Raw genomic sequence first — 23,467 nt, forward strand, 5'->3', positions numbered from 1 at the left:
ACAGTGTGGACAAGAAAGCACAACACAGCACAACATACACTGATTAAAAATAAGGTAAAGAATAGGAAGCGACATCAGTGTATTAGTTCTGTATATATGTTACACTATTGCTGTTGGTTATTAGGTTCCATTGGTTTCTAAAAAAAACAAAAAAGTAGCTAAGCATCCTTTATCAATCACAATATTAGCAGCTAACCAGAAATACATCTAGAAAGCTATAGGAAACATACCCAGGAGTACAAGAATGATTGAACAAGAATGTTACAGATAAATTAACACAAGAGGGAGCCAAACTATTAGACCAACTGAAGCTGGAAATCCCAGCATTATATAGCGACAAAAGGATACATAGCAAGAACACAGAAATTCTTTTAAAATTGAATATAATCAATGCACAACATAAGTAATTATTTCAATTTTTCCAAGTTTATTAGAACAGATTTTAATATTATCAATTTGTCGTTGTTATTGTTACACCAAGCCAGTTTAGGCCACATCTGCTGATAACTTCTCAATATGGGTTTATAGGTAAAATTTTTTGACTAGGCTAACTTAAAAAGAATGGAACCAAGCAATACACTCAACTAGTGTAGTGCCCAGAAACAAATAAGCTTTCTTCTGCCACATGGTGCAAGTAAAGGACTAACTGCTATGGAAAAGTGTTTCAAAATTTACCCTAATTTTCTCTTTACATACCTTAAACTAAACTGGTAATTTGTCAAAACAATATTGTTTTGGGAAAAAAAGATACATTTTTATACAATTGAAAACATTAAACCATTGTGTTATAGAAAGAAGTTATAGCAAACATTGGACTTCCAGTATATTTACATGTACATATTGTGTTACTGGTTTTAAGTGTATTTGTATGCTTTACATACCTGTAGTTGAAATGCATGACAGCCTGTAAGGCATTTCCTCCTCCATTTGAAATATCTCCTTCAAATCCAGGCAGGAGTGGAGTGATGACAAACACACGATACCTTTTGTTTTCCCTGCAAGACAGAACATAATCCACCTAATGCTGCACTTCTGTAAAGTAGCAAATGTTTACCATGCAAGGAGTGCTAAGTTATTCCAAATATCTCCTTACTGACTGGCCCATCCCTCTACAGGTTTTGCTTTTTCTTCAAGCACCTACATCTGTTTTTGAATATATAAAACCTCAAAACAGAATTCCTCATACCTGTTAGAAGTATCTCACTATGATACAGGTTGAGAGTCCTAAATGTAAAGGACCCAATATATTAGAATATAATGTAAATAAAAATAAAATACATTATTGTAATATTAATTAACCTAGAAGAGTACCTCCGGTAAATACATTAAGCTGACATCCAGGTTGAATAGCAGGACCCTGCCAGGTGCATGTTCAGCCTCTCCCCAAAACATCCCAGGAGACAAAATGTTGGGGTGCTGTATTATGAAAGTTGTTCGGTGTCATCAATGGTCAACACACATGGGTAGCAGGCGAAAGGAGCATATTGCAGGCAGGCCTAAGCTGCAAATTTCAGTATAATGCACCCTAGGATTTGGAGCTCCCGAAGTTCTCCAGTAAGAAGCTATGTGGACAAGCATAAAGAGGCGCCTGCTTCCCAACTTATTAAAGAGTTTAACAGCACCCAAGATACAATTACATTACTGATCTGACCTGAGCTGGTTATATACTGACAGGTAGTTGTGCGCATTTGCCTGCTAAATTGAATAAGAAAACAACAAGAAGCTTTTTTCCTGTTAATAAAAGTTACAGAAAGATTACCTGTAAGCCTTGATGATTCTCTGTGCAATAGCATCACCAATCTTGTTAAACACAACTTTGTTATCTGCACAGCTGATGAAGAACTGGTTCTAGAAAAAGTAACATTAAAAAAAAAAAAAAAAAAAAAGTAATGAATAGATGAGGGCAGAAATGTATAGAATGAGGGGGAAAAGAAAGATGGATATAGAAAAAGAGCACAAGTGAGCTAGGGAAAGGACCACTTTAAGGCTGCGTCTACATGGACGTTTTTTAAAAACGCATGTAACGTTCCTATTGCGTTTATATGCCTTTTTATGCACTTCTATTAGCATTTTTAGGCTTGCCTTTAAAAAGCTGGAAAAAGCCTATGCGTCGGTTTTCCGCATTTTCCTGTGTTTTTAACTAATTTGCTAGTATGCTCAAAAACGCGGGAAAACGCAGGAAACTGCGTTGCAAGCAACGTTTAAGATAAATGGCATAGACATGCCTCATGTAAACGTCCTGGTGTAGATTAACCCATTGTAATGTATGGGGATTTCACACAAGGGCTTTAAAAGCTTCAGGTTAAACGCTGGGGAAACAGTCCATGTAGACTAAGCCTAAGGGTAAACAAGACAGTGCTAACATTTCTGGTGTTACAAAAGTACCATACTAGGCAAATAAAACTTAGTGGCCTTGGTCATCTGGTCTGAACAGAGACCAACACCCAGCCACATTTTTTGCATGTATCCGCTCTCACTAATATTAGACTGCTTACTATTAGGTTGTTCAGATTTGCCCTTTAGGTTTTGGCCCGTTCTTGAAAAAAAACATTGGCCCAGGTTATTTGGATTGGTCAGTTTATTATAAATGATTGCATGTAGTGTCAATCTAGGCAATTGAAAGCTATACTAGTTCATTATACAATGCATAAAACAATCCAAATTGCAGACATATTCATACCTCAATGTATATGTAGTGCTTGCTGTTTTCTATTACATAGATGTATGCATTGTGAATAGACTCTTCGTGGTACTTTATACCCGCTGACCAGTCTGCTGCAGAACGCAGAACCTAGAAAGGGACAGAAGTCACATTAAGATACAACACTCACATTCCTTGTCAGCACATATAAACATAAATACAGCTCAGAGCTAGGAAATGCATTGAACCAGCTGCATCCAAATTTTAGTTCTACCTGCAGAGTAACCCTGCATCTACACTATGCCACATATTTATAAAGTAGTGACCATGCCATGTACTAAACATAGTTTGTAAATTAAAATTCATGTACTGGGAAGATACAATTGCAGTGAATGTAACATTCAATGCTTTTTAAATATAACTCCCCTAACCTAAGCAAGCCATTTACAGTCTGCATGTGACCATTTCAGTTCCTTCCATAATACACAATCTTTCAGACTGTGCATCAGAAGATACCCTTGAATACAAACTAAGTGTAGAATTAGATTTTAGTTTGCATTTTTAGTAATAAACAATAGCCATTTTATCAATGTTATAAATCCTTCACAAGCTTTAAATATTTGTAAATATTTTGTTCAATTAGGTAAAATCTGTTAAAAAAAGTAAGCAAAACAATACAGATAACTAACCAGAAGAGGGAGCTGAATGCATAGAGAATGGTGGTATATTGCAAATGTACAGCAAACTGTGGGGGATTAGCACCTTAAAATATTTCCCTAGCTTGCATTCAGACTCTGCCCTTCTTAGATAACACAGATGCAATGTAATTTGAGGACTGCAGTGTTTTGATACATGAATGCTTTGAAGGAGAATAAAGCTAGTATTTTATTATCAAATACCAGTGGAATTTAAATAAAAATTATATGAAGAAACAACTCTAAAATTACATGTTAAAAATAGGGCATGCATACATGTTACATCATATTTTGCTCCATATAAATTTTTTGTCATCCATATGCCATGCAGGGTCTTTTCCTGTTACTTCTCTTCAGCAATAGTGGTAAAGTGATATGGGTAATACAGCTGTTTGATCATGTAACAATTGTAACATGGGATGATCTTCATAGGAAGTAATACAATTGTTCTTGGGATGCCTAATGCCTCCTTCTTTCTGCAATTTTATCAGCCATGTGTTAAAAAATCAGGAAAGTATATTGCTGTGTTCTCTATTGCAGATTCAAAAGATGTGGAACGCCTATGAATTCTGAGCTGCGCAGCAAGCAGGGATCAAGTTGAGAAATCACAATGGTTCCTTGGCCCTGCTCTGTTCTCAATCCACTGCTTTGAACCCTAAAGAGAATGCCACACAAAACAGTTTTCCTGGTGCACATACATGCAATCTCCTTGTGTTTAAATTCAAGTTAAAACTGTAAAAAAAACATTCTGCTTAGCTAATAAAAGGGTAAAAAAACTTCAAATAAAAACGGGAGCGGCATACATGGCAAAAAGCACCAAGTGAGATTTCCCACTTCTATTAATATGGTCTGCATTATTCTCTGCATTTCCAACAGAATCCGCTGTCAAGCAGAGACATTTAGAGATCCTACAGGCTGCAACTTTAAAGCCACCACTTTGTTGAATAAAACAGTCAAACCCATTCACACATCTACTACGTAAATTCAGTCGTTAGCTGGGCTCAGTCTAAAGCCACAAGCTGAATAAGAACCACTGGAAAATAAAATGGCTATAATTCTAGAATAGATTTTACAGTCATCACATCTTTGTGTACACTGATACATTGATAAAACCAGGCTTATATTACCAAATATGTGAAATATGCAGTAATTCACACCAACCAATTGAGTCTTTTTCTCTACTATGCTGAAATATGATTGGTCACTGCATTGTGCACATAATAAAAAATAAATTGCATAATATTATGAAATAAACCCTTGCTCATAGGCCTGTGTAGGTGATTTATGGTCTCTTCAGTTGCTACAGCATATCTTTGCACATATAATTACTGAAATGGCTTTTTGATTTATACTCCCCATCTGAACAGGACACCACTAAATGTTCAGCACGTCATTCTATTTACTCTTGTTGCTTAAGCAGCACCCGGAAAATTGGAGCCAATCCCCCTGGCATATTTTTCAGACATGACTGAAGCCATCTTTCATTCTGCTTATTAAACACAGGCCAAGAAAAACCATTACTTGTGACTAAGCTGGCACATAGCTTAAGAAGCCATAGTACAAGAACACAGTGTTGCTATGATGTCTGGCTGCTTAGGAAAAATCCTAAACACTGACTCCAGACTTTACTCACAGAAGTTAGGTTCTTCATTTGGGAAAGAATATTTTTAGCAGAATCTTTTCCAGAATGCAGCAGAGGACACGAGTACATGTAACCACAATGCCATTTCCCACTTCATCTCCCCATCTGCCTCCCAGCACTGTGCCTTCAGCTGACAGTTCTCTATAGACTCCCACTGACTATAGACAGCGCCAATGTCTGCAAGGAAGCTCCATGGGTTGGAGGGCAGCCCAGAACATGCTCTCAGTGATCAGCCACATTTATTTAGCAGTGTATAAATGATTAAGGGTTGGGTACATTTTGATCAGAAATATCAGCTGGCCTTCTAAATTCTGCATGTGCACAAAATATAACTGAAATGGTCATAAGTACCAAACGAACATAAAAAACCCACAGACTAACAATTTCAGACTTTCAGGACCCACGTACACTCCTGAGTTGCAGTAATGTAAGCTAAAACATCCATAAAAAAGCAAGTTACCACAAAGCATTTGCTCTATGTGTGGAACAGGAGCTCATTTTATAGCATAGGCGGAGCAATCATGTGGCATTCACATCAAAATGTACTTTTCACAATGACAAACACTATCATTTGATTGATGTTGCTTCCTGCTGTAAACAGCTCTTAATGACGTCAGCAAATACAAGAAAATCAGGAAATGTATTTTATGAAGTAATTTGCTATAGTGCAGCAATATTCTGTCTTTGGCTTTTTTCTTATAACAATCATAAGGAGTATCACAAGTCGGACATCACACTTACCTGGGCACAAGCGTGCGTTGCCCCCGGAACCTGATAAGGCAACTCCTTTGCTGTTTTGTGAGATTTTGGCAGTAGGAAAGGATAGGAAAGAGATCGATACTTTGGCTTCATGATCTAGAATAAACATAGCATGAATCACAATTATAGAGAGGCATTACAAAAGCAAAAAAGATACAATTTAAAACTGGAAAGCAAGCAATGAACTAATATAGTAGATCAACAACCTTTGTGAAGTTCCAACGTTGAATGAAGTGTCTTGCCACATCACGAGCAGCTTTCCCGTGCACCACAGAAGAAATATCATGCCAGGGCATTCTGGGTGTTTGGTATCGGTCAATGAAATCTTTAAGAGGAAAAAAAAACAAAACAAAAAAAAAAACTTAGGACATGTAGCACGGACAAAGAGCCTTATAAGTATTATGACAAGATTCAGGGTTTTACCTAAACACTGCATAATCGCACATGAAAAAGACAATTTAAAAGTAAAATTGTAATCATGGTGGGTAAATTATTGCTTGAGGTGCCTGCATTTTCAGATGGATTTCAGGGTGCCCCAAAACCTGGAAAACTTCAGTTATGCAAACACCATCAAAATAGCCCCACAGGCAAGGAAATTGGACAAGGAAAAACTTTAAAATCAAATTATTGTTTTCTAAATGCATAGCACAACATTTGGTTTTCATAAACTAGTTTATAACCAAGGTATCCTAAAATACAAACATACTGTAGCTGCAAGCCAGAACTACTGTTCATGCATTTATAGTTTTACATCCTCTTACTCATTTTCACTGTGACTCAAAGTTAACAAAATGAGTGCTTTCAAATTCACATATCTATGTCATGCTTACAAAGGAACAGTCATTTAACCCAAGCACATCATTACATCCGTTTACTTTGTGTACCATAGTTACAATTATAGACAGGTCATTGAATTTGCATAAAAATTTATTCTGCCTGACAAAACTGCAAGCTGTTCTGGAAATGTTCTGTTTTTGCTTTTGAACCAGTAACGTACCATCAAATGGTTTATCCAGCTGTACCCAGTCTTTAAACACAAAGTTGCAGTAGTCTTTCCCATGCCAGAACCTGGTTTCACCAAGAAGTTCTCCAACACCTGTCTGTAGGCTTCTCACAGATCCCCGGTCTGTAGTAAGCAGAACATATGTAAACACGTCGGTATGAGCAAACAATATATTCTGTATTTATGAGTAAAATTAGTGAGACTTTGAGACTTGGTTACAAGCTGAAATGCAGCTCTTGGTCCAACGTCAACCAAAGCACTGCGTGACCCTTTTATTTCTCAAAAATATAACTGCAAAAAATTGCTGTTGGCCCTGGGTTTGTATTTATATGACTAAGCAAGTGACATTAACCACCTAGCCGTTATGCCCGTACGAAGGTCGGGCAAAAAAAAAAATGGCTAGGATGGTTAACCCCGTATTTTTGTCACATCCTTACCTCCATGGTCCCGCTGTGCACATCCAGCGGGACCATGGAGGTAAGGATTCCAGCGTCGTTTTCCTATTCCAGCGTCGTCCTCCGTCCATCGTCGTCCGTCGATCTCCCTCTCCAGCGTCGGGTGCCAGCGGGACCGGTAAGATGCTGGCCGGTATCTTGTGTTCCGCTGCCCGGCATCTTGCGTTCCGCCGCCCGGCCGGCTGAACACAAGATCCCGGCCGGGTGAACACAAGATCCCGGCCGGCATCTTACCTGGTCCCGCTGATCGTCCACGTCCGTCTTCGTCCAGCGCCGGATGATCTCTGAAGCGAGAAGCCGTCCGGCTCCTCCCTGCGTGCGTGATGACGTCGGCGCATGTGCGGGAAATTCAAATAGAAACTCATTCATTCATTTTGTATTGGATTCAATACAAACTCCTGTATTCAATCCAATACAAAATAATTCAAATAAATACAAAGTTTTTAATTGGTAAATTCAAACTGTCATTTTGTATTGGATTGAATACAAACTCCTGTATCCAATCCAATACAAAAAATAAAAAAAAATAAAATAAAAGTAAATACCTTGGAAATTCAAATTTATCTTTTGTATTTGATTGGATACAAACTTGCATATCCAATCCAATACAAAATAATATAAAATTAATACAAAGTGCATAACTGGTAAATTCAAACGCTCATTTTGTATTGGATTGAATACAAACTCCGGTATCCAATACAAAAAAAAAAACAAAATAAAAGTAAATACATTTTTTATATTCATATTATCTACTAGAACCCCTGTTCGGACATATTTCTGTAAGTTACAGGTCTACAATTTAAAAAAAAAATTTCATGAAAAACAGTGGATCACTTTTGGTACAGAAATCTAGACCTCAGTGTAACGCTCAGGTGGTTAAAAGTCTATTGCTCAACACATGCAAATATAACAGAACAGAGCGGTGATTGGACAATTTAAGATTACCTATTGAAAAAACAAAACATTGCAATGTACAATGCACAGACCATGAAGTTGTGGTGGCAACTTTTGGCTATACATAGGTACATATATTACTGGTAAAGGCTAGAAGAGAGGCCTCCAGCCATATACATACAGTAAATGTCCCAAACCCCAGCCATAAATATATATACATAGTATCACCCTGTAATCCATACATATCTACATTTCCCATATAATGCATATGCATAGTCCTAATTTCGTTAACGTGCAATTTAAAATGATGAGCACCACAACCTGTTAATGCACATAGCCAGCGCTATTGTAACATGCCAAATCACAGTGTGTGAATACATGCCTATGGCTCTAAATGCCAATGACTCTAAATGCCTATGGCTATCCCTTTAAAAGCATTATAGATTGGACAGTAAATCTAGAGTTAAAAGAAAGCAAGTAGATGTCACAAGAGATTTGGCTACAGCAACACTATGTCATTTAACCAAATAGCTCCCAGACAAATTGCCTAATAACAAGACAATGATCATAAGCCAACATCAATATGTTAAAGCTGCAGACATAAAATGCCATTAACTAAGTGCTGAATTACATGACATTGAACAAAAGCCAATGCTAGGAAAAATACCACAGACCCTGGACTGTGTACAAAAGCATCTTAGGAATTATATTTTTACCACTTTAAACACTGCAGGGAAAACAAGATGGTTATGTTATCTCATTCTGACGTAAAAGGCTAGGAAATTGTAAGCCTATTGCATCACTAAAACAAAAGGCATGTTCATCAGTTCACTGCTACCCACAGGACACCACATTTATTTCTTTGTTCACAGATGATACTCCCATGCAGATTCTCATTTGGAGGAATAATAATTCTTTAGACCAAAACCAATGTTCTGCACACAAACGGACTGTGTGTGTCAGCTGAGAGCTGCAGTTATCAAAGGACTATCCAAGGATCATCAAGTAAACTTTTTGTACAAGATTGTAGTGCTTCAATCTTCAATTCAAAGTAAAGTGAAATATATATATAAAAAAAATTACTAATAACTTTTTTTTTTCCAGGCGTCTCTAGTCTGGTCTATCTTGAGCACTTCTATCCTCAGTAGTGGGCATATACTCTGCAGCATTCCTTTTGTGAGTCCAAGGTGGGGGCTGAGCCTTGATACTCTGGGCTCACAGGAAGGGATATATAATTCTGTAACCCTGAAGACAAGCATTGCATGATCAGTGACCAAATGGGTATGCAGTATGATGGCAGAGGCTGTGAGTGTAACAGCTCCCGTTTTATTAAGGTTTTTAAAACCTGTCAGCAAGGCTTAATATTTTGTTAAAAAACAAAAGTTGGTTTAAGGCTGCAGATAGCACAGGGAACAATATTTATTGCTTTTAATACATCATAAAATGTTTTTTGTGTAAAAACGGGGAATCCAAATTTCTGACTTGGACTGGATCTTGTATTCTCTCTATAGCAGTGTTCAGAATGGTATAGTAATAAAGGGTGCCAATACGGTTTGTTGCAGTGCAAATGACATGACGGAAGCACATGACATGATGGAGTGACAGAGAGATTAGCTCATTAACCAGTTGTTTATATTTTTTGTCCAGTAACAGGTTGGGAGATGGGTCTGTAGTTACTAAACTGCAGCAGAGAAAAGTACAGGGAGGATGTAGTGTGTGGCAGAGCTGTGTAAATCTTAGACAGACAGGAATACAATTTCTTTGGCAAATAATTAAGACGTTGTCTGGAGTTAACCACAAAAATGTGGTTATTAATTTGTTTAATAAGGCCTGAAATGTAATCAAAGTGATGCTCACATTTGTACTTGATAGTCATTCTTTACTAGCATGTTTATTTTTACTTATTTTGCCTCCTGTGCAATCATCACTGACAACAAAAATATAATTTAGCAGCACTTTTAAGCAGAAAGCTGAGCTTGTATACATAAAAGACTCATATGTGTATGCATTAGCATATACAAAAAAGAACATTTTTTATATCCAGCTTTAGATGTTCATTAAAATTAAGCAAAAGCTTATAACAGAGCTGTTTAACTCCAGTACTTAAAAGCCAGGATCCACACATATTTAAGTATTTCTCAGACAAAAGTTATATTCTGTTGTTTATATAAAATCCTGGCCAATATGTGGCCCTAGAGGACTGCAGCTGGACAGCCCTGGCTTATAACATAATTATAAATCTGCTTTGTCTAAAGCAATCAAGTTGATATCATTTCTTGAAACTATGAGAAATGTTGTCTTATGATTTAAAGCAATGTTTTTCTTGGCAAGACTAAGTCATGGAATTATTTGGACTGCCAAGCTTAGCTTTAGCATAGGAAATTCAAACTAAGTTCTATTTAAATTGTTTGCTTATCAGGAAATCGTTTGCATCTGGTTTGCAGTAGGAAACCAAAACAAAGAAGATACAGGTAAATATTAGACAATACCAAAGTAGCCCATGTAGACAGTACCCTAGTATGAAATGAACACTGACCTCTGCAAGACCATATAGTTCCCCACTCTATATACAGCCAAAGCATTCCATTACCTTTTGCTTCCAGCCATTATTTCTTTAGACTACAAGAGTTCTGTATATCTTACCTGTGGTATATATGGTTTTACCTTATAGCTGTATGTGCCATCAATCAATATATTTGATTTGTATTTTTATTGTTTGTGTTTAACCCTTTCACTGTGCACTGACACAGAGATGGCATCTCTCTAATATTCATTAGTCGAAACAGTCAAACAGTAATAACAATTTAGCTACTCATTCAAATTTTAGGGTCTTACTTCTAGCTAGCTATAGTTCATGGCTACTGACAATTTTAGGTAAGACCTAAACTTTAAGCATGCCAGCAAATGAAAACACAATTTGAAATTATTAAAAAGAAAAGGAGAATGAGAGCAATGTGTATATAATAAAAATTAGCAATCACAACTCTGCAATTAACCTCATATGAGCTTAATTTGAAGTTTGAAGTTTAGCCACCTCTTCTGAAAGGTATAACAGGACTTGCATGACTTCTTTATAAAAACTACCTAGCAGCCTCATGTAACTTTCTCCACAGTTGACTTCAGACTAGGAGGTTAAACACCAATATTATAAAAGAGAGAGTCAAATTTTGCTACAGTGCACCTATTCTTGCTCTTATGGGAGAGGGCAGGGTGACTACAGTGATGAATCATCAGGGTGCAGGCTGCCTATTTACTGTGCACTAAGCAGGTTGGGGAAATGACCAAGCTATGCCGATAATAAAGCCAAGGCTGAGTTTGTGGCTGTGGTGCATGATTTGCAAGAATCACTATAAAAAATTACAAATCATGTTACAAATCAACCATGTGTCCAACTGCTTGATTATTCAATGATGGAATATATGCACTTTAGCAATATTACAAAGGGACCTTTGCAACTGTTCTGAAATAGATGGAGTTAATTATCCTTTGACATGAATGAATCACTGTTATGCTGGTAACATTCACATACAGCAATGTCCACATGATGATATCACATGACCGCATGGAGTCTGCTATCCACAGTTCAGTTGAGCTGAATGGTGTCCTGGGGAGGATTTTAGAATTCTCTATTAAAGGAGAAATTCTGTAGAGTAGAACAGCCTAATATAAATAATGTTAACTATGTGTGACGATACAGTAAAAAAAAATTCTATATGTACACATTACAAGGCAGAGTCACTTTCTTACTAAATAAATACACTGAATGCATGTGGTTTCTTTCTGTGCTCACCTTAGCTGGCGCTTGCTGCAAGAGCTTACCCATATCTAACGCCATAGTAAGCACTTATAATCAGGGTGAACAACAATGGTGTTTTGTAATGCTGTTATATACCTTATTGTTCTATTTATATGAAAGATTAATCAAATTATATGTAATGAAAACATAAGAATAGAAAAATAGAACATGAAAGTACTTACGCGACTGGCTGTCTATGCTGCTGACGCTGTCCGCATGCTGCATATTGTGTTTGTGGAGTTGCTTGTACAGGCTGAATTTGGCAAATTTTCGAGATTTTCCCATTCCTCGAATCTTTGAGTTATCCACGACTTCTTCACCATGCTTGCTTTGTACTTGGAAGCTGGTCTTTCTCTCAGACTTGTTTTCACCATTTAAAGCATGACTGGAATCTGACAGGGCCTGACAACATGAAAGGTATTATTATTAAACAGAAGGTATATAGCACCAACATATTAGGCAGTGGTGCACATTAAATAGGGGTTGCACATTACAGACAGTAACACAAGAGAAGAAGAGGTCCCTGCCAAGAAGAGCTTACAATCTAAGAGGTGGGGAAGCAGCACATAATATGAGGGAGGAGTTCACTTGTTATTTTATAGAAATGACATTTACTGACACTAAATGAGCCATCAAGCTAAAAGTGCATGGAAAACAAACAAAATATATGTGCTTCTAATAAGTCAGCATTTGATGGAAGGTTGTGGTAAAATAGCAATAAGCACAAGAAAAGTTTTAGCTAGGTGATGCCAAACCTAGGAAGATTGATTGTAAAATTATTTTGTTTTTAATAACCACTACTCTCCAAGAATTAGACAACTAAAAAATATAACCAGTAGGACCATCAAGGCTAACTGAATATAACTTTATGATACAACTATATTTGTAAATTGCCACATACATCTATACAAAACAATGGTAAATATTAATGCCCAAATTTAGAAGGAACTCAGGAAACTCAACGTTTCTAGACTTTGCTGCAGGCATCCTCAGCAAAGGTCAGGAAATAAAGTATGCTAGTCAGAATTCTATTAGCTGACCATTATGCTGCTTCATCTTTCAAGGTAGGTAGTTCTCAGATGTTTACAACTCAAACAGGCACACAGTGATAAAACACACAGTTTTAGGATTCTCCTGATTAATCTATATTTGTGCATTTGTTTTGGCCATTCAATGTCAAACACCACTAGATATTCGACATGGAATCAGTGCAAACATTTGTAACATCCTTTGTAACAAAAGGTGATCATGGGCTGCTGTGACCTTGGATGATTTGGGCAAAAAATTATATATATTTTATGTGTATGCCAACATATGATGGCAGAAGTGCATTATGTAACAAAACATAACCGCGACCTAAAATCATTTTGAAATATAACACTTAATGACTGTGTGTACAGTTTAGAATACTAACCATGTTTATTGCATTAGTTGACTGCGCTGCTACAATTCTCTTGACACTGCCAACATCTGTAAGCCTGTGTTCATCATCATCCCATCGACCATATGCCAGGTCAATTCCTCCCACAAAAGCCACAGACTGGTCGATCACCACAATTTTTTCATGATGCGCCCACAAGTAGACTGATGACGACATGTGATCTGGATGTCTCATTACCTACACATACCAAAACAATCTTTTTATAAGAAGTACAAGATTAAAGAGATCTTGAATTTAGCTTTCTGTATAGTGAATGGGGAAAATCAAAACGAAAAAGAATAAATTTACAGACATATTTGCTACAAAATACGGTTTTGTAATTTCACGTATTTAAAATGACATTTGTTTAAATCTTTTACATACATTTTTTCATCTTTTAGGATACATTTTTTAAAACTTCAAAAACCCTGAGTTAATGCAATGATCACTAAAGTTGGCTACTGTGAAACATTCATGTTTGGCATAAAGACATTGCCAAAAATAAATCAGGGAATATTAGCAGGACCACCAGGTATTTTGCAAGGTTAGTTTGGGGGTGAAACAGCTCATCAAATATTGGGTATTTTGTCTTTGAAATGTAAATATGGAAAAGCAAGCTTTTTTTAAAGCCTTGGCTAATAATGGTTCACTTGCCTGATATAAGGCAAAGTTTTAATACACTGGCCATCCTCAAACTCTCATTTCTGGCCTGTCTTCTATTATGATATACATACTATTGCACAATTTAAACAATCATTCAAAAAAAATTGAGTACAAACTGATGTCCACAATACCTTAATGTTGGGATGTATACGCATGAGAGTCCTCTTACTGTATTCGCTATTTATACCCAAAGCCAACTCTACTTCCTTATACAGCATGATGAATATCTTGACACCTTGTTGCTGTAAACACAGAAATGTACAAATGTAATACAATCTTTGTAACCAGCCTGGAATAAATTACCGGTGTGCTATTTATTGAAACTAATCCAAAATTTACCTTCCTTTACACTCTCAAGGTATTGTAACAAAAACAGAGCACTATTTTTGAGGACTACATAATTTAGAAGATACTGTAGTATGCTATTTGACCATATTTTGTATATTAAAGCTAAACACAACTTACAGCTTTTCGCTTTAGGACACAGTCTAGCCTCCATCGGTTTCCTTCCACCACTGGTCGCTTAAGGAATATTTCTGGACTCAGCCTTCAATAAAAAAAATGAAAAAAGCAAAAATGTATAAATATATATCTTTGTGCTACAGAATGTCAGCAAATACTCTAACAAGTAAAATACAACACTCTTTTCTATGCATGTGTGTTTGAATCTAACATTCTAACATCAGAGTCTGATATAATGGGATAAACATGCACTTTAAGGGTCCCAACTGGTCAAAGTTGAGACAACTTTACTTTAATATTCTGATTGCATTACCACACTTAAAACATCAGACCACATAATAAACTCACTGTCATATTTTCATATCAATAGCCATTACAAAATAGCTTTCTATAATACATAGCCTAATTACCAGGTAATTACCAGGTTCTGGACAACCCCCACCCCCTCCCCCCCACACACAGTAAAAATTCATAGCCAAGAACATTAGCAGTTATGGTGTAAAATTAAATGGTGTCTTGCAAATAGCCAAGAAATACTCCCAAAATAGGAATAAAATACTTACATTTGAGCAACATTAAAAAAAGAATTAATAATTATATTATGAGCACAATTAATGTAATTTGTGGTCAGTTTGGGGGCATAGAGATCATATTAAAAACAAACAGATGTTGCATTTTAACGAAGGCGGAAGATCTGCCCAAATTTGGTCCTGTCTAATGTGAGACTATGCAGATAAACTATAAATATAATACAGTGGATTCAGATTGAGTCAAACTATACAGAAGTCCATAAAAATGAACCAATAAATGAGTAAATGTTTAAATCTGAATGGTTACTATGGGTTAGGTAATACATGCTTTATTGCCGACATTTTGGTGTCAATACAGCATAATAATTAAACCATCCAATTCAATGGCAGGGACAAGTAAGCAAAATGCTACCTGACAAAATAAACCCCTTTTTACTTATTTTCAAAAGAAACAACTTTGATAAATGCTACGTTATGTATTTCTGCCATCTGTGGATGAAACATTGTGTGGGTATCTTAAAATAAAATTAAGAAAAAAAAAAAAAACAGTGGGGAATCTAAAAAACTGATCTAACTAAAAAATGTGAAGCAGCATATGGTTTTAAATCCAGCATATGGATTTCGAATTATTCTGAAGTAACATAAAATTTTCATTTAGCACCAGATTAAAAAAAATTTTAAAAAAATAACTATATAATTTAGTTTTTTTTTTTTTTAATTTGACCCTTCTTTCCCAAAGTCTAATAACCATGCTTGCATCTGCCAAATCCTTGTTGTGCCAGTGGCAGTCAAAAATCTGCTGCTAGAGTCATCTGGCTGGGCAGCAGATTGTGGAAATTGCAAAACTAGAATTTCATAATAGTGGGCAATTCAATACAAATCATTTTTTATTCTTTAATATTTAAGTAAATAATAATAATAAACTTTATCTGTGCTCTATGCCAATGTTTCAGGGTGCACAGTTGTCCCAGGGGCATAAAGGAATGATTGGCATGGCTCTGCCCTCTGTATTATAATGAGAAATAAATCTTGTGTTTTTAGGTTGTAATTAAATTGATAACTTGTAAATAATTGTTGTTGCAAGATATGTTTCTCATGCTTTATAAAGCTCAAACTAATGCACTTTAAACCTTTATGCTGCAGTAGGATACATTTACAAACGTGCACGCCAATCCTATTTACCTGCAATTGCTTTTTGGTTGAAATTTTTTTTTTTGGGGGGGGGGGTTGCTAAACGCTGGCTAAACAAAAATTTAACTACAAATATGCAAACTATTTTTCCTTACTGAGGATTTTAGCACTTTAAATGATTCACACCCTGCCATAATGCATGGATGACAATTAATTAATTCCATCTAAGAAATAGGACGGTGTCACCTCCCTGTCCCAGCACGCTGACCTGGCATTGGAGTAGTGTTAGAATGACAGTATTGTGAAATGCAATAGAGTTTTTTTTTTTTTGGCTGACACTAGTAGTCCTCCCTCTGAGTGATTTATGTAAGGCATTACAGAGGTGGAGACACAAATAATAGGTAAATCAAAAAATTTAAAATTTATCTTTCCTCTTTTCTTTCAATATATTTTAGAATATAATTACATCTTTGCATATACCTAAAATCCAGCTTTCAGCCTTTTTCCGGTCTTATATCTATGTTTCCATGGCAGTGCCAAGAGATCAGGTTGTATTACAGTAAGGTACGACTGGCAATGAAATGACAGGCTTGTAAAATAGCTGCAGAAGCAGAAGAAATAGGCTGGGAACAAGGTGTCAAGTCTGACCTGACTTTTTCCAACCAGTTTTGTTTGCAAACCCTGCTTCAAAGGGACGCTACAGCCGTCAGACAAGCTCCTCAACTAATTCATCAGCACTTGCACATCAAACATAATGAAAGTGAAACTTTAACATAGGAAAAAGTTTTTATTTTTCACTTCATGTTTACATTAAAACTGTCACTAACCCTCTATCTACTAACAGAATGACAGATCATTTCTGAATCATTAAATCTAGATCTAATGCAGAATGGGGGATTTTTTCAAATCACTAGACCTATACTACAGACTGGCAGATCATTTATATAAATATAGTGGCTGTTCTCCGTAAAGGGCATGATGTAAAGATAACTAGAATAGTTCACTTCAGGTCACATGACTTAATGAAGATCCTGGCACACATGGCGTCTACATTTACTGGAGTCAGACTGGACACGTGCCAAGGTTGCCATCTTATCTCACATTTCTGAAAAGTCTGTGGGATCTCACAAGGCACTGCTCTAACCAAACATAACACAATTCCTGCTGCTGAGAGACTGTATAGTCCAGAATGTGGGAAAGTATTTCATAACATTTTATTCACACAGCTACACAACACAATCTGCAGTCCTATTCTGTGTTTTAAAGTATAGTTTTTTCATCATTAAATGACTCAATATTTAAAAGGTACAAAGTACCAGCTGCATTGTTTAACTCTCCCCTTGAAAATGCTAGTTGATTGGCAGTTATGCTGATCCTAATGCAGAATATTGTATGCCAGGGATTCAGAACAAGCATATTAGTAAACAGATTTCAGATGGGAGACTCACAAAGTAATGTGGGGGTAGCCAGGTAACATTTCATAATGAAGCCAGCTAGTTATTAGACCTCCGATTTCCCTACCAGCACTGCATGCTAATGCGGGGTATGCGGGGGTATGAACATTTATTATACTCCTCTTTTCCTAAAAGGAACATCTTTTAATTTCTTGACATTAAACTGTGGGGTTTGTAGCTTCAAGGAAAACTTAGTTCCTAAGTCTTGACATCAGCTTTCTGTAATCCCGCAGCGCAGATATGCTCTGCCTGGCACTCAACCTGGCAGAGCAGGTGTTAGCCATTTACAAGACAACTTGAATAGTAAAAAAAAATCCTTTAGGTTAGATGGTTTGAGTTCATCTCAGTTAAAATATTTTGGGGATGGACATAAAAAGGTGAACACCAAATCAAAATCGCTGACTGATGTGTTTTTTAGAAAGATGGCAAAGCAAGCAAGCACAAATACTGAGATTTGCATTAGCTAGATCTATTGACATAGATGAGGATGAAATGAGATAACAGCAGCCACAATCTGCATTTCATAAATGCATAGGTATGCTGAAAAAAAACGACAAAACAGGCCACTGTTCTAATTATGTTTACAGGAGCAAAGTTATTCAATATGGCTTTGAAAATGAATGTCAAAGATTACAAATGTAGCAGAGCGCTGCAACATTTTTAAACAACTACTGTAGGACAGTTTTTATTAAACCTGTGGAAGTGTTACATGGCAGCCTTAACAATGCATAAAGAACTACTTTTCAAAGTATTTATTTTGTGTATACCACCGGTTTCTTGATGGAAAAAAAAAAAAAGGAATTTGTTGCTTGTATGTACATAAAAGCAAATATATATAAAAGCAAATATATATATATATATATATATATATATATATATATCTTATATAAACAACTCTTACCACCAATCTGTAATGAAAATTTCCTCTTTTGCTGCTTCCATAGCATCGGCCACATCATTAAAATACCATTTTGCGTTGACATACCTAAAACAAACGAAGTAAAGGAATGTTAAGTAGGGATAAACCCATCATGAAACCCTTTGCCAATCTCTTAAACAAGCCAAGCATTTGTGAACCTGGGCTCTATAATGGAAGCACCTTGTGACTCTGCAATAACGGGTCATTGTCTTGCTGATAAAAAAGAAAATGTTGCAATAAGAATGCAAATTGTAGCTATAACTTGAAATAGCCGAAACAAAGCTGAAATAGCCTGTTACAAAGATTTTTTTACAAGATTAATTATTTGCCAAATGCTCAGTAAAGGCAACAGATGGAAAAAATAGATTTGGTTTCATCAGAAATTCCTTACAGTAGTTAAACTTGAAAAGACTTGAAATTACATGCAGCATTTAAATTTGGTGGAAGTAATCAGAAAAGGAACATTCATGGAAGCAAGATGGAAAGGCCACATACAGATTTATAACACTAGCTAAATGATATTGTAATACAAAGTATTATCAGGTGGACTTATTTCCTTGTGCCCTTAGAAATATTTTGGTTGGAAAATGTTTTGCCCTATCTGCAGCAGTTGTCAAAACTACAAATAAGGTGTCTTTTGTTTTTTGCTTTATGAACAATCTGCAGGCAAAGTTAGAAGCCGCAGTATAAAAAAAGTCTTCTCAAAACATAGAAAGCTTCCTACCAACCTGCTTTCTATGAAAGGCCAGCCAGTGTATGGCCACCCATTTAAGAGTCTGTGTTGACAATTATGGGGCTTTTGGTGATGCCATCAGTATCAGATACTTTTAAGACCATTCAGAATTTAAAAGGTGCTTTTGCGTAACACAGGTACAAAAGTTAATAGACCCTACATTGAACTGGAATTTCATTACACATAAAGCACAGTATTGTTTGCAAAAGCTGCTGTATTAGCTCAGCTGCTTTTACACTACAAATATCCATACATTCTCACAAATGAGTGAGACATTCTTGGTTCAAGGTGCTTCTAAAGTTTGCCATTCAATCCTGTTCCCCTTCACACAACTTCCACTAATATCACAGGCTTCTAGCAACTTTCAGAGAGAAGATAGATTGCCTGGTACTCTTAGCCAATGATTTACCAGGTACATACCACTTGCAGAGTGTGTTTTTCTGGATGGCAGCATATGAGCCAAATCTGTGAGCTGTAAGGAAGTTTTTGCCGTGCTTCCTAACAAATTCTTCAATAGCCTGTCCCCACCATCTGGCATGTCTGTAGCTGTTACATTTCAGGATTAAAGATCTAGAAAACAATTCAAATATAAGGAAGTCTTTACAAAAAACACCTTACTTTAAACAGAATTACAGGGCAGATAGCAAAATACAGTAACAAACATAAGTATATAAAACATTATTAGCTACCATAAGATTTGTTATGCTGTCTTTTGGTACACATTTACCATAGCCAGACAGGTGACAACGTTTAAGATTTGCAGCTTTAGCTATCTGCCAGCTAACGCAACAGAAAAATAAAACTGATTTATTGACTAAAAAAAAGACTGCAAAGCTTGTTATAAAGGGTACTCAATACGTGCTAGTCACAATTTAAAATCTTTTATCAATAAATTATTTACGTCTGTGTATTCCAGTTTATTATGCTGTGGTTTTCCATGAATTCCAGTAAAAAGATACACTTAAAGCTGACCCATAGTCCAAAATTTAGGTGTATGTTTTCAGTTCTGAATGAAGAATGGAAGGGTTAGACCCTTGAAGTATTTAATTGCTGAATAAAAATGAAGGTATATCTCAATAATGAGGTGCAGACATCTAAAATTGCTACAAAAGTAATTTATAATTTAATAACAAAAAGACCATGTTTCCATTTCAACCTGCAGTTGCTGTAATTTTCTAAAACTATCAATTTCAATAAAATATAGGAGACTGAAGGCATTCTGTACACAGCTGGTGTGCAAGGAATGCTCCCAGAAATGGTATTTCCTGCTTGTGTGATTGACAGATTTCTCACTAGCATTCACTAATATACAAGTAACGTTTTTGTAACAAATTGTTGAGATATTCTATAATTCTGGTTCATTAAATGAATGCAAACGCTGCAGGTTTCCTCATTAAAACACTCAGATAGGTTCAGGTTGTTAAAATTAACATAAAAACTTAACTGTTTAGGAATCAGTCTAAAAAAAGACTAACTTTTTTTTAAAAAGTTTTATTACATCACTTGCAATGTAATAAAAAGAGCCGGGGGAATATAAATGGGTGAGGGGAAAGGGTTCCCAAAAAAGAAGAGTGACATTTTAAATCTAAGAAAGTAATAATTCCAGCCAAGCCATAACAGTACGTACAGCATATTCCAGTCATTCTATTACAACTACCTGCTTGTTTATGTCCTAAAAATTCTATTCTTTTTAATAATTAAACATTGCCTCAAGGAATCACGATAGACCTCAGAAATTATTTCCAATAGCTACAGCTACATCCTGGGTAAATTCTGAATTTTCTCCAGAATTCTAAAATTAGTAGTCACATCTGACAAGTCACATAAGTAATGTGTATGTACAGGTAGCTCACTCTAAGGCCTCCATTTATCAGGTCATGGATGAAGTATTAATTGATGCAAGACACTGCAACTAATCATAAATAATTTTCTTACCCCAACTGTTTTACCTAATTAAAATATCTAGTGGCTATAATGAATATTCCATGCTGCAAAAGATTCAGAAAATGGTCATCAACGTGTTGCAAACAAACCATAAGAGAAAAGGAATAAAAGGGTATATAATAAAAAGGATTGTATTAAAAGGAGTTTTGTATAGCTTTGTGTAGCTTTCCTTTTCATGAATGGTGTTGTAATTTTTTTTGTTTTAATGATTTTTATTAGATTTTAATCCCCGGGTTAGGGACATCTGACATACGGATGCCTCCTAGATACGAAGGGGCTTCCCTGCTCGCTCCTGTGTAGAACTGAGGCCTAAAGGGGGGAAGGGGTGGTTTGCATGACTTGCAGAAAAAAACTTTTGCTAAACACAGCTAAGACTGAGTTGTTCTGCAAGCTCCTTCAACTTTTTAATGACCAAGACAACTTGTGCAGTTGTTTGTTTTTGCATATCAAAGCACAGCTTGCTCCAGAAGTTAATGAATGTCTAGCCTCCATAAAGTTCTTTTTTTTGCTTTGTTTGTGATTAGCTCAATGAGGATTTTATACAGTAACTGACAACACGCTGCCTAATAATATCTTGAGACAAACATCATATTTGCATTTATTAAAATAATATACATGTTCCAACTTGTGTACAAATACAACTTAAGAACAAACCTACAGTCCTTATCTTGTATGTAACCCAGGGACTACCTGTACCAAGTAAAAGGGGGTATAACAAAACAGACAACAAAATGGGTTGGTCAACAGTGTGCAAGAGAACAAGTTACAAGACAGGTATTACAATAACATACCAGAACATAAAACTATAGTGTACTGAGCATATAAAAACAAAATAATAATACTTCTCAAATATACAATAGAGCTCCAAAAATAGCTGTGGAACCCAACTTATATACTGATTGTGGATAGACAATAAATAACTCAACCCAAAGAGAAAGAAAGACCAACAAAGAGAGGGGGTTGGGGGCTGAGAAAAGGAAAACAGCAAGGAAAGTGATGAGGAAACAAGGAAAAGATGGAAAGAGGGTATGACGTCCGGGATCTGCTTTCACGATTGAAAGCCATCAGCATAAACAGCACGTGATAAATCATTGTAAGCAAATCTATGGTAAAGTCAGCAGTTAGGTAATGGGTAATACAGGGTGTCCAGAAATTTTGGAGCGCCCTAGAATGGTGTTGCAATTTAAAAAAAGTATTTGAACTACAAAGCATGGAGTCCAACTCATACAATACCTGGCATCAGGGTCCATATATACTCTAAATCAGTGGAGCTCGTGAACTACTAAATGCACGGACTCTGGACCCACATTTTTGAAAAAGTAATTAATAATCTGCCATATTGTATTACTAGCGACTATCCCCAAGTACCACTATTATTATACTATTGCATACAAATGCAGTGGAGTGCTTCACTCTCATTCTCCCCAAGTAGTAGTCAGTCTCTACAGTCATCATCCTAAAATGTCACCTGAAACAATCACAATCATAAATTATGAGGCATTGATAATTGCAAATGTGTACTAAACATAAAAGTGAACAAAAATGGTATACAACTAAACTCAACGCAATGCATTGTTATTTCATCATGTAATGCTCACCTGGAAAGATTGTCTATCCGTAATCCATACTGAGTTTCAGTATCTTTCTTTCCAATCTTTATGTTAAACTCCTGATCAACCAAATGAACAAAGGAAATAGCACCAGTGTCTGTCTTCATGTATAAAAGGAAAGAGTCCTTCACAACCAGCCACCTGGAGAACACACAAAAGTTTTGCAAAGTAGTAATTCATAATCGCATTGCTACGTAAATGACAACATTAAATACACAAAACAATGAAAAATAGAATAGAAAAACAATTCTGCTTTTGTTTATGCATTGTCTTGTAAACAAGTTATCATGTAAAAATGTTATATATGAAAACTTTAAAAGTCAAAATAAAGATCACTTCATACACATCTATGAAAAAAAGAGTTAAAAAAATACCTTTTGGACCAACGGTAGCAAACACTCCCTTGTCCGCAGCAATTTAAACCAGGAATTCTGTGACCTCCAGATCTCTTCTGGATCATGCCTTCTCTAAAGAACAACAATAAGAATATAAGCATCTGACTGATCGGTTCATGATAAATCAGGGAGATTAACTCTGAACTAAAGTTTTCTTGGATGAAGAATTTGTTTTTACTGGTAAACAAAACTTAAGTGCCATTTACTAGCATGCAAGAGGGATCTCTTGCAACATGTACAGCACCTTCCACACGTGGCGCCAACACTCTAATAGAGAGTCTGTGCTATGTGATATCACTATCCAGAAAAGAGAATACTAAA

The 23,467-nt window shown here is 36.0% G+C and overlaps 1 protein-coding gene across 1 annotated transcript in view; it reads right to left on the minus strand.

Moving 5' to 3' along the window:
- PLD1 (phospholipase D1) overlaps positions 1–23,214 on the minus strand; it is a 35,558-nt gene extending 12,344 nt beyond the window's left edge. The window contains exons 1-14 of the mRNA XM_072408113.1: positions 23,126–23,214; positions 22,740–22,892; positions 19,618–19,767; positions 18,447–18,530; positions 14,434–14,515; positions 14,100–14,210; positions 13,300–13,503; positions 12,068–12,287; positions 6,735–6,863; positions 5,944–6,062; positions 5,720–5,833; positions 2,681–2,791; positions 1,760–1,848; positions 882–995 (exon numbers count right to left, since the gene is read on the minus strand). Of these exons, the coding sequence (XP_072264214.1) occupies positions 882–995; positions 1,760–1,848; positions 2,681–2,791; positions 5,720–5,833; positions 5,944–6,062; positions 6,735–6,863; positions 12,068–12,287; positions 13,300–13,503; positions 14,100–14,210; positions 14,434–14,515; positions 18,447–18,530; positions 19,618–19,767; positions 22,740–22,892; positions 23,126–23,211 (1,766 nt within the window). The 5' untranslated portion in view covers positions 23,212–23,214. The remainder of the gene's footprint in view (positions 1–881; positions 996–1,759; positions 1,849–2,680; positions 2,792–5,719; positions 5,834–5,943; positions 6,063–6,734; positions 6,864–12,067; positions 12,288–13,299; positions 13,504–14,099; positions 14,211–14,433; positions 14,516–18,446; positions 18,531–19,617; positions 19,768–22,739; positions 22,893–23,125) is intronic.
- Positions 23,215–23,467: the final 253 nt, after the last annotated feature.

This window comes from Pyxicephalus adspersus, chromosome 4 (assembly GCF_032062135.1).
Source record: "Pyxicephalus adspersus chromosome 4, UCB_Pads_2.0, whole genome shotgun sequence".
Lineage (NCBI taxonomy): Eukaryota > Metazoa > Chordata > Amphibia > Anura > Pyxicephalidae > Pyxicephalus > Pyxicephalus adspersus.